The sequence below is a fragment of the Hibiscus syriacus genome, unplaced genomic scaffold (genome assembly GCF_006381635.1).
Source record: "Hibiscus syriacus cultivar Baekdansim isolate YM2019G1 unplaced genomic scaffold, ASM638163v2 tig00111388_pilon, whole genome shotgun sequence".
Taxonomy (NCBI): domain Eukaryota; kingdom Viridiplantae; phylum Streptophyta; class Magnoliopsida; order Malvales; family Malvaceae; genus Hibiscus; species Hibiscus syriacus.
Genome location: NW_024063076.1, coordinates 3,746 through 15,503, shown reverse-complemented (window position 1 = coordinate 15,503; position 11,758 = coordinate 3,746). Strand labels below are relative to the sequence as shown.

The following is an 11,758-nucleotide window of genomic DNA, read 5'->3' as shown; positions in this document are numbered from 1 at the left end:
ATGGAAATTTAGCCATCTTTGAACTGGGCTGTTTCTTTTTCTTTTTCTTTTAATCCTTCTCATATGTAGAAGTTTATGGTTGATGGCTTGCATTTATTGTTTAATTACATAAGGATATATCTAATTCTGTTTAATAATGTTCAATACTTAAAATTGGTGTAAAAGGAACTTCCGATTCCAATGTAGCAAAACGATTCAAACTGTAATTAGACCTTTTCTAAATATACTCTATATGCACTGGAAATTTCTCATTGTTTTGATTTCTTGGTGAACATTTAATGCTGCAAAATACAGTTCACTCTTGCTCTAATCTATTTTAGCATGTACGTAATCCACAAAAACGAAGTTCTTTTCGAGTTGATGTAATGCAAATGCCAAACCTGCAGAAATCACTGCAAGCACCGCTAAAACAACCCGAAACTGCAAATCTGATGGGACGCCGGCTGATGCGGAGAATGCAACAGTTGCACCTACTAAGATCTTTTTCCATGTTTGGAACGACGTGTAAGCTTGTTTGCATGATGAACACTTGAGTGTGTGCTGCTCAAATCTATCAAGCATCTACAAATGATGGGAAATGTTCAAGACCACACTCTGTTTGTGATTGTATATACAGGTGAATAACGGGTTTTGCAATACCTGGCGTTTTGATAATACTGTTGACGGGAGAGGTTGGATGGTGGTGTTGAGCCATTCGGGTTGACTGTTTCCGTGACGCCTTAGCCATTTCCGGAATTCCAAGACGAATCGATCAGCTTGTGTCGGTGTAAATGTGAGCTTCGAATACTCCTGATTGATGTCCTTGGAACCCTCCATTGATTTTGAAAGAAATATCTTTTCTTGACCTTGGAGTACAATCATGTCTCCATCATAAACTTCGTTTGATGTCCAGTGTTCAAACCATCTCGGAACCAGCTGACACGAGAAGCCCCAAATGAGTGACTCACCAATTTATGAAGAAATGAGGCATAGAAAAACTCTAATTAGGAACCTAAATGCCGGCTAAAGAAAGCCGACAGATGAGACAAGCCTCTGGTTCCATATTTCAGTTAAGTATCCCTGTATAACTGGAACATCAAACACAATCTGACACACATGTACGAGAAGCAAAATGAACTAGTGCTCACCTGCCACCAGGCAGGCCCAGGCACAGAAAACTGGAAGAAGTTTCGGGCACTGCAAACGATTGATCGTGTCTTCCCTGGAGCCATTGGTACATTGAATGAACATATCCATATCTTCCATTTCTGTTCACCAACTATTGGAAGCTTCGTGTCTATCTCTATCCTGCAGGGTAAAATGGCGAAAAGTACTATAAATTTGACAGAAGCAAAGAACTTTCAAGGATGATACTACAAGAGAAGGTCATTAGCTCACATAAGCTGCAGTCTAAGGCAACGCAACTCTATCATCATTATTGAAAAAACATTGATTTAAAGTTTCAGTTGAAAGCCAAGCTTTAGTGTATAATCTTTGATGTATTCAGCTTTACTTAAGTTTCAGTGAGCCCCTGGTATTTGCTATGAGTTATACAGCGACATCCAAATATAGAATTTCATGAAATTTTTTGGTAAAACATAAGAGAAATTACTCTAAATAAGCATTGAAGTTTCTAACTTTAAACAAGGGCAATGAACTTACTTATTCATATAATAGCACGGTGCAACAAACTTACTACTGATCTTTGGGTTATCCTCATTTGATCCACCAAATCCCCAGGGGCCGCTAGATTCCACCTTAAACGGCAAAGGCTTTGCTCTGTCTCTCCTCCCAGTAACCTGTGTTGAACAGAAAACGAAAGTTGTCCGGAATAAAATAACATTACAACCCCAATAGAGCCATCATGTTTTAAAATCACACATTGCCGATTAACTACAGAGAAACGAAAATGCATTCCAGTACCGAAAGAACTGTGTCAAAACATGCACCGGCAAATCAAATTACTGACTAGAAATTGTAAGTGCATATGCAAAATGTTAAGCCTTAAACAAGCTGGGTACCATAATGGATCTTTACTCCTATGAAGTTAGTAAAAAGTACCTTGTGATGAGCAAAATCGATGTGGGAAGGATCGGAGACGTTCTCCATGAGGGTATCATAACCATAAAACAGATCACGTTGGATATTCACAGTCGCAAATTCGGGTCTGCTAAAGTCATCAGGCAACCTAAAGAACATAACAATGATGGTTCAAGAACTATATAATCTGGTCTGGTAACAGGTAAGAAAACAAGAAGCAATGAACTTACATGGGGGGATTGGTAGCACTTGCTCTTTCCTGCCCATTCTCATCAGGCCAAACAAAAAGCAAGCCTTGAGAAACCATTGTAGGAAACCTAGTAGCACATGCTCTTGGAGACCGATTCGCACGAGCTTCGGGACCTTGAGACGCAGCCTGAGGAATCCTAGTGCAAGATCCACATCCATCAAAAGACCATCCATGATATGAACACTGCAAGTCCCCATTCTCATCTATCCTCCCTTCCTACAAAATTCAGAGAAAATTCCAATTACTAGTTGATACAAACATCCAAATTAATGACAGCCAAAGCAGCAAATTCAGAGAGATGTGAAACTTACGGACAAAGGGGCAAGCCTATGGGGGCATTTATCATCAAAAGCAACCCATTGGCTCGTTCCTTTATCAAACCAAAGCACCAAGTCACGACCCAGAAGCTGAAATGGTGTGGGTAAAGATGGGTCCAAATCTTCAATCAAAGAAACCGGGTACCAATGATCTTTCCATGAGAACTTAGACTTTGAACTCTCCTCACCAAATTCATCCCCTACCCTGAATTCATCTTGTTTCTGATCTGAAGCTCGTTCTGCTGCTGATGATGATGATGGAGAGGCTGCCACGTGTAAAGGTGTAAGCTTCGTGAATCTTCTTGAAGCAAGGTTCTTCCGTGGACATAAAAAGAGATGGGTTTTGCTTTCCGAAGATGTTATAAAAGGAGTAGCCAAATTGGCTGTAGGGATGGTAGCAAGAGAGGCTGCCATTTTTTTTCTTTTTCTGATTTATTTACTTCTTTTGGAACTCCTTAAGAAACTGAAGCTGGGTTCTTGTATTAGAAAGAAAAATGAAAGATGAAGAAGAAAAAAAAAACTTGAGTTGAGTGCAAGAATTGAACTCGTCTTGGCCACCAGGAAAAACTAGAAAGGACAATGGAAAACTAATGCTTGTATTCACACTCAACGTGGCAATAATAGCTGGAATGATTTCACACGTAAGCTTTTCATTTCAGCGCGTGTGATTAATTATCTACTTGACATATTTTATTTTTTATATATAAAAATTTAATAGTAAAATAAATATTTAAATTATATATATTTTTTACTTTTAAACATTTATTTTAAGTTAATTTGCTATGCCCGTTGAAAAAACATTTTCCACTATTATGAATTCTTCGATTTTGTAACTTCTTTTAGACTTAGAATTTCTCAAATTAAAATAAATAAAATTAAAAATTATTATCCATTATTATGATTTTTTTTAATAGACGAATTTTTAAAACTAAAGTATTTGAGATTTATGATTTTTCAATAAAAAATAATTTAAAAAACAAGAACGAAGAAGAATATATTGAACAAGATGATGGCTTAAACGAAAACCAAATGGACTACGAAGATGGTAAAAGGATTATGTTTTATTATATCCATCTATTTTTTCTTCCATTTTCTGTTTGGTTACTAAGAAAATTGGGAAAAGAAAGAACGAAAGAGTTGATGAAATTCGGAGGAATAAAGAAAGAAGGCCACACGTCAGATACTGTAACATAAAGTGTTAAAAAAAGATGATGAGGGCCTATTTGCATAAATTCAGTGCTCAATTTGCCTAATTTAACAATGATCTAAGAAGTTCTTAAACCAAAAAGAGGGCCAGAGCCACCCTCACCCTGTATAAAGATACAAGAAAGGTATGCTCTGTTGCAAGAACTGCAGGCAGCCCCAACCACAAAGCAATAAATTAACAAATCCTGGGCTTTATCAAGAAACTTAGAAGAAATCTTTTACGGCCGAATCAATTAGATGAGAACCTACTACCATGAACAAGTCTCGGCCGTAACATATCGAACACAGTCACGCCTGTCGGAAGCGTAAACTACTCGACATCATTTTAATAGATGATGCTTATATTTCATCTTAAGTTAGAAATAAGAACACGAGACAAATCGGGGGAAAAGAAAATAAAGGTAACATAAGATCATGACAAAAATAAAAGCAAAACAAAGTATAGCCTCTGCTCTTTTCCTCTTCATGTTATGCACTTGATTTCCACAGAGAAAGCATAACAATTTTTCATATCTAAATTCTTACAAAATAAATTTTTCATGTTCAGTTGTCACACAATACTCATCATGCTGCAGGAAGCAAAGCGAATTCCTAGTTCAGCCTCCACATACGCACCCAATAGTTGGAAAGAAAGCCTAATTTCAAATGCATAGTCAATTCACGTGGTGCACGAACGAAAGGAGCATACGGTTAACTTACAGTTAACAGGAGTTAATTCAACAGAAAATAAAGATCATTTCTTCGGGTAAATTTGGTGATCAGGTCCAACATCACGTGAACCAGTATTTATGTAAGGCCCTCGAAAAGTTGCCTGCGGAGGAAGTGGTTTAGATGAATCCACAGGTTTCCTAGATGTCCTGGACGATACAAACCGTTATTGAACTTTTGAAAGTTGATAACCATATAGCTCCCAAACATTGTTGTTGAAAAATGAATTATACTTACGCCATATAAAACGGAAATGCTAAGCCTGCAGCGACAAAAGCTAGTAAGCCAGAAGCAACCAAGACATTTCGTGCTCGTGACATTCTGATTCTAAACCAACTTCAACAAGGAAAGACAAGAGACCTATAACATGTGAAAGAAATTGTTGACATTTCCGATATCAATACGAAATTCTACATGTTAATCCATACATTTTATAGAACAAATCGAAATGGATTTTAGACTAGTAATTAGTAGCTCAAACTACCTGTAAAACAGAAAATGAGGGACAAAAAGAGATCTAGAATTGCAAAGTTCGTTCGCGTGAGCACTTTCCCCAACCACTTACCACCAGCAGGCATGTAAAGCACAAAACTTTCCAGTCAGCAAGGAATTTATACAAACATCAAAATCGATATTCCCCGGAACTCTAGATTTCCAGTTCAGGGAGGCTAGTATATGATAAAGAGTTAAAGACAAGTGGCCTCAGCAACAACCTACATCATAATTTTCCAGAATTCACTAGTACCCTTTCATAATTGCAATTTGGGATAACCAAATTAAACCTAAAAATCAGAGCTTTCAATCACAAGGCACTGATTTTCGCCATTCAAAACCTTTAGTTCCACTTACTTCTCTATTTTTTCTAATTGTAAATTTTGAACAAAAGTAAGCTAACACCAATACAAAGAAATCAACTTAGAACTAGTCCCATCATTCTAAATTGTGGAGCCTAGCCCGAAACTAATGTAAATTATTGTTCTCGAATGATCAAAAATTAAAATTCTCAAAATTTTCTGTTCTAAAAAATTCCCACTTTAAGAATTTTTCTTCCTTAAATGAAGCTATAACAAGGAAATAATTATTTTCTAAGGATGAAGGTAAATCAGAGATGAAAACCCCGTAGAGAGAGGTTATAGAATCTGAAATTCGTTACCTTAAATAAATGGATTGGAAAGTTAAACCACCCAGCTGAAAAGGAAAAGGAAATAGAGAATTTGATGAATGCCGAGGCTCTTTGATTTCTGAGATAATTGTGAAGAGTGAAGACTTCAGAGCAGCGTATGTCGTGGTGAAGATGGCCACATTGAACTCGTTTGGTTAGCCACATCAAATGGGCTGCACCAAAGCCCAGTGATTCTTATTCTTTTTAATATTCGATTAAATAATCACTTCTTTTATTTACCTAATATAAATATTGAATGTCAAAATATTTTTTAAAAATATGATAGAAATAAAATTGAATATTTAACATTTGATTTAATAATTGTTTCAAGCTAAGATAATGATCCAATTGATATATTTTAAAATATTAAAATTATTAATTATTTTATATGATAAAATTGATACAATATATAAATTTTAAGGATTAACTTTTTTATATATTATATGATCAAATTTGTCATATTACTATTTATATTAAGTTAATGATTAAACCTAATGATCAAATAAAGGATGAGTCTGCCATGCTCGACGAATACTGTTAAACACCATTAACGATGAATACCATTAATTTAATTTTAAAAATTTAAAATTTTAAAGGATCCGATTATAAATTAATTAAAAAATTTAAAAGTAAATTATTTAAAATAAAATATTAATTACATTATTTTCCATATTTTTAGCAATAAAAAATTATAAAATACCTTTAAAAATTATCTAAAATATTTAAAGGATTATAAAAAATTTAAAATAATATAATTAATATTTATTTTAAATAATTCACTTTTAATTTTTAACTAATTTATAATTATACCTTAAATCATTTAAAATTTTATAAATTAAATTAATAAAATTCAATTGTACTCATCGCTAATAATGCTTAAACGGTACTCGTCAAACATCGTAAATTGTTCCTTAAATAAATAATATACTCTTAAAAATATGTAATTTCTTGGTAGTTTTATCGAAAACCCTCAGATCCATTAATTACCTGTCAGACACATTCTCACTTAATATTACAGATCTAACATATTTTCTAACAAAACGCGGATCACCATCCGAACTTTCGCAGAATTCTGTCCGATCTAACTCCACGTAAGGAAAACACGAATGGTGATCCGCGCTTAGTCAGAAAAGATGTTAGATCAGTAATATTAGGAGAGATAGTATCTGAAAGGTAATTAATGAATCTGATGGTGATATTTCGATAGAAAGGCCAAGGAATGATATGTTTTTAAGAGTAGATTATTTATTTAAGGATAAATTTATGGTGTTCAACAAGTACCGTTTGAGCATTATCAACTCTGAGTACTTTATTAATTTAATTTATTAAATTTTAAATAATTTAAGGTATAATTATAAATTAGTTAAAAATTAAAAGTAAATTATTTAAAATATGATATTAATTATATTTTTTTCAATTTTTAACTTTTTTAATATTTTTAAATAATTTTTAAAGGTAAGTTATAATTTTTAAAGATAATTTAATAATAGTGTATGAGTAATTCATTAGATATAAAATAAAAAGTTAATGAATTCACCTTTTAGCTTTCATCGCACATTGTCAAGAAATATAACTAAACACTACAATATGTCTATTTAAGATAACATTCAACTCATGGAACTAATATATATTAAATTAAGATGTTAGTCTCTATAGTTTAATTTTTTAAAGTATATTTTTTAAAATATTTTGAGGGATGATGCGAAATTTGGAAGACATGTCTTGAAACGTGTATTTTCACGTGATGTCATGTCAATATTTTTTTTAGAATGTGCGTTTCATGATCAACGCCTTCCGTATATGTTAGAGATTTAACGAAAACATAGATGATGATTTGCATCTTCTCTTATGTGGAGACAACTTGAACATAACCTCGCAAGAGCGCGAAGATGATCCGTATGATATTTCGGCACAAAAAAACCTCCCCATTCCTTGACATATATGCGTTAATTACTGTGAATTATAAATCATAATTAATTAGTTATTCTCAATACAATTACAATCAGCCCATTTTGAAATGTAAAACATTAAAGAAAAGAATGGCGCCCCTAGGTCCTAGCTACAAGCCATCACGCAAGGACCTGTCTGTTTATACTCTTCCAGTTCTTCGATGTGAATAGTGAGAATGAGTTCCGATTACCGCTCCTCACCATGTCAACCCCACTCCAAACGGCCGATTCTCCAGGGTCTTCAGCGAATCCGACGAAATCCGGATCCTCGTCTTCCTCATCAGAACCACCAAATCCATTTCTCCGCCTCCATCGGAACCCCAACAATCAACCGCATCATCGAGCGTCTCAACCACAGGTTCACTCCTTCCAAATCAACGACAAGCTCCGTAGGCTGAGAGACAAGTACCGCAAGCATGTCAAAAACAGGCACCTCGTTAAAACCATCACGACCGAAGAGTGTTCAAGCTTTCCAGAAGAATCTGGGGCGAGAAAAAATCCCCGAAGAACAAGATGAGAAGGGTGCGGAAACAGTGGAAAGTGGAAAGGGGGAGGGGGAGGGGGGGATTTTGGAGAAATACCCTTACTTGGTGGCTGAGTTTTCGAGGGCTTTGCCTGACAATGAGTGTGGAAGGAGAGATTGAAAGGGTTGGATGAGATGAAGTTGAGGAAGATGGATCAAGAGTGGGTGCATCTGAAGGTTGATGAAGCTAAGTTGGTGGCTAAGAAGGCTGTGTTAGTGAAGCAACATATAATGGAGATTATTGGGGAATGAGTGTAATGCCTTGGGGTTAATTAGCAGATGGTTTTTTTAGCTGCGGTTTTGAACATACTGACTCTGTTCATCTGTGTAATTGACTTGATTGTTTTTGTTGGCTATTGGGGATTGAACTAATTGACTTCAAAATGTTACTAAGCTTTTTACCTCTTTCTCTGTGTTCGCTGGTGACTTCAAATGTCAAGAGCATGATCATCACTTGAGTCAGGAACCCTGGAAAATCCATACACTTATGTCAAGAGCATGATGATCTTGAGCAAGTAACCATAACTATTTAAGCAGCAGCAGCAGCAAAGTAGGTGAATCAATAACACTGTCATTACGGATACAGTTGCTTGAAAAGGTACAACGCAAGATTTTAAAGGTGAGAAACGTTCTTTTTACATCTGAGATCGCTTACTAAATTCAACTACTTCAAACACACTTGATAACCCATAAACATAAACTAACCTTAAATAATTTCTTCAAATTTTGTTAAGAAACAAAAACTCAATATGATCTCTTTCTTTCATCTATGTACTATAGAGCCTAAAAGAAATTTGTAGAACAAAAAAGTTAACCCCTCTATAATTTACAAAAAAATGTTTAATTCATAAACCAAATATATATTTCAGTCTTCCATTTGATAGATTGTATACTAGGAATGGATTGCTAAGATATGGGATTGAGGTATAATTCTTTACTTGTTGGGTGTTGGTAGGGGTTAATGGTTGTGGGTTGTATAGAGCTGTGATAGCTTTGTTTTTTATTCTTTTGTTTAGTGGTTCTACTGTTATATTGTACCAATTTTTCTACATTTTTTAGTAATAAAATTTTGTAATTATCTAGAATATATATATGATATGAATCATTGGTTGATGCTTAAAAAATAGCATTGGTTCCTACTTGTACATCTAAAGTTAAAATTTATAGATAGTTTAAGTATTAATGTATAGAAAAATCATAAATACACGCATACATCATCTTACTTATTTTTTATACAGGTTTAGATTATTTTAATTTTTTGTACGATTCACATCTATTTATGATTTTATTGTTGGATATTGTTTCTAGCATTTCAACTCTTATTAAGAGTGCAACGTGTATCATCGTTGTACCTGATATTTACAGGTTCATACATCATATTTTTAATATTATGATAATCGATATTTTATATTAATTTATCCTCAAAACGAAAATTTATCTAAATTCTTCTTCATTGAACTTTATTCTTTCTCTTATTTTACTAATTATTTTTTTTAATTTGCTTACTAAATTTTACATATTGAATCATTTTACTCGTTCTGACGTTAATTTTTTAATAGTGTTATGGCACGACACAAGCATCAAAATGATGTCGTTTTGAAAAAACTCAAATATACATCAAAACGACGTCGTTTTGAATCCTCTTTTTTCCCCTCGATTTTTCTCTACTTTGTAAATAAGGTGATCGATTGTTGCCGCCGGCCACCACATCATTTTTCATTCCGACCATTGCCTACTGTCGTTGATGGTGACCGTTTGGTCTTAAAACTCATGAGTCGATTTGTTTTAACCCCTAAGTTCGAAACTGGTGGTAATTTCACAGGAAAATATCTCGAAATTTGTGAATCTCGACTAAAACGTTTTGACTTTCAAACTTTCAATCTCTAATTCGTGGACTTCGGAGTAAGTTTCGATAAAATGGAGATCAAATACAAACTCAGGTGTCGAGACAAAACGTCCCTAGAAATTTGGGATCGAATAACCACCATTTACAACTATTAACGATGGCTGGTGGTGGCATCTTACCACATTCTTTTTATTTTATAGTTGGTTGAGCAAGATATAAGAGATAGTAAAATTCAGTAAGGAACAATAAAATTTACCTTTTATATTTTTAATTATTTTATATTAAATAATAATAATAAATAACACATCATCACAACGTTAGAGAGATAATGACAGAGTGAAAAATTATTTAATATGTAAAATTCAGTAAGGAAATTAAAAAAAAATTAAAAGTCTGATTACTTAAATATGAGATAGAATAAAATTTAATGAGAAACGATATAATTTATCTATTGTAAAATTCAAATTTTTAAAAGAGTAAATTTCACTTATCGTCACTAAATTTTATTCTCTTTTCTATTTCATTCCTTGTACTTTAAATCGTTTAGTTTCTTCACTAAATTTAATGTAATTAACTTTCTTTATCACTCAATCGTATCTCCACAACGGTTTCATAACGGTGTCATGGAGTGAATTTTTTATATTTTTTCATTTTCAAAATGAGAAAAAAAAGAAAAAGGGTTAAAAAGAAGAGTAATGGTTGTTTGTTTATTTCAGAATGATTAAGTGCTGAGTGATTCAAATGCTAAATGATTCAGAGACTCTGGATGAATTAGCTCTAAATGTGATATGCTATTTGTTTACTGACTCTGAATCATTCAGGATGTACTTCTGTGTTGAATCATTCAGCATTATTTTACTGAATCAGTCAACACTAAATCATTCAGAGGTACGAAACAAATGTACTAAACGCTGAATGATTCCATTAAGAATTAAACAAACAACCCCTAAATGTCTTCTCCATCACCATTCAACTCTTCTCCCCCGCGGCCTCCTTCCCCATCCTCTTCTCACCCTCTTCTTCCCCTCTCCTTTCTCTTCCTATCGCTTGAAATCACTTTAGCCTTTGAGATGGCAAAAGATTTGTTCATGCAAGTAGACTTTAAGAACATAACTTTAGTGTTGTCCATGAAATCGTCAATTTCAAGTAAAAGTCTCGTAACCCAAAAGGCAAAATTGCAAAAAGTACATGCAAATTCAGTTCATATAATTCAATGTGCAATTAACTCCAAAATTTTCTTTACACAACAATAAATAATCTATAGATAATACATAGTTGAATAAAAAAATTTATCTTTACACATGGAGACTTGCGTTCCGCCAACGCCGCGGCGGTGGTCTCGGAAGAAATAGTCGAAAATGGAAGCTCACAGACATCAGCAGAATCACCAAAATTGGCAGCGAAACGGGAAGCAAGAACACCATGTTAGGAAAATAAACCGAGTACAAGTAATTTCCCTATACAGATTAGTGAGAATGCGAAATAAAGCGGAAAATAATACCCGAAAATTGATAACGGAGTTCAGCCAATTGTGCTTACGTCTCCGGGCTGCTGCAGATCTTTTACTAAGAGAGAAAATTTACATGTGTTTACAAAAACACTCATACTCACAAGAAGCTCTCTAGTATAGGAAGAAAGAATGTTTTGGGATGATTTTGAAGCTAAATGGGTAAGGGTATTTATAGTAGAAACTTAGGGACTAATCTTTGAAAATACCCTAAAGTGCAATGACTAAAGGAATTTACCCATTCCTATTTTCAACAAACATCTACCAAAAT

General features: G+C 33.8%; 2 protein-coding genes across 2 annotated transcripts; both read right to left on the bottom strand.

Annotated features, from left to right (window-relative positions):
* Window positions 1–233: 233 nt before the first annotated feature.
* On the bottom strand, window positions 234–3,015 carry LOC120160010 (pheophorbide a oxygenase, chloroplastic-like). Its single transcript, XM_039170481.1, has 7 exons — window positions 2,581–3,015; window positions 2,250–2,485; window positions 2,041–2,167; window positions 1,642–1,778; window positions 1,128–1,287; window positions 640–915; window positions 234–561 (listed from the first exon to the last, which is right to left on the bottom strand). The coding sequence occupies exons 1-7, from the start codon at window positions 2,998–3,000 to the stop codon at window positions 307–309; spliced, it is 1,611 nt and encodes a 536-aa protein (XP_039026412.1). The 5' UTR covers window positions 3,001–3,015; the 3' UTR covers window positions 234–306.
* A 1,203-nt stretch (window positions 3,016–4,218) lies between these two features.
* On the bottom strand, window positions 4,219–5,767 carry LOC120159987. Its single transcript, XM_039170459.1, has 3 exons — window positions 5,654–5,767; window positions 4,738–4,860; window positions 4,219–4,649 (listed from the first exon to the last, which is right to left on the bottom strand). The coding sequence occupies exons 2-3, from the start codon at window positions 4,818–4,820 to the stop codon at window positions 4,526–4,528; spliced, it is 207 nt and encodes a 68-aa protein (XP_039026390.1). The 5' UTR covers window positions 4,821–4,860; window positions 5,654–5,767; the 3' UTR covers window positions 4,219–4,525.
* Window positions 5,768–11,758: the final 5,991 nt, after the last annotated feature.

Coding starts and splice junctions, on each gene's coding strand:
- LOC120159987 (XM_039170459.1), bottom strand. CDS start 4,820: ATGTCACGAGCACGAAATGTCTTGGTTGCTTCTGGCTTACTAGCTTTT. Junction 4,650..4,737: donor GCATTTCCGTTTTATATGGC/GTAAGTATAATT, acceptor TGTATCGTCCAG/GACATCTAGGAAACCTGTGG.
- LOC120160010 (XM_039170481.1), bottom strand. CDS start 3,000: ATGGCAGCCTCTCTTGCTACCATCCCTACAGCCAATTTGGCTACTCCT. Junction 2,486..2,580: donor ATAGGCTTGCCCCTTTGTCC/GTAAGTTTCACA, acceptor TGAATTTTGTAG/GAAGGGAGGATAGATGAGAA. Junction 1,288..1,641: donor CCGTGCTATTATATGAATAA/GTAAGTTCATTG, acceptor TTTACCCTGCAG/GATAGAGATAGACACGAAGC.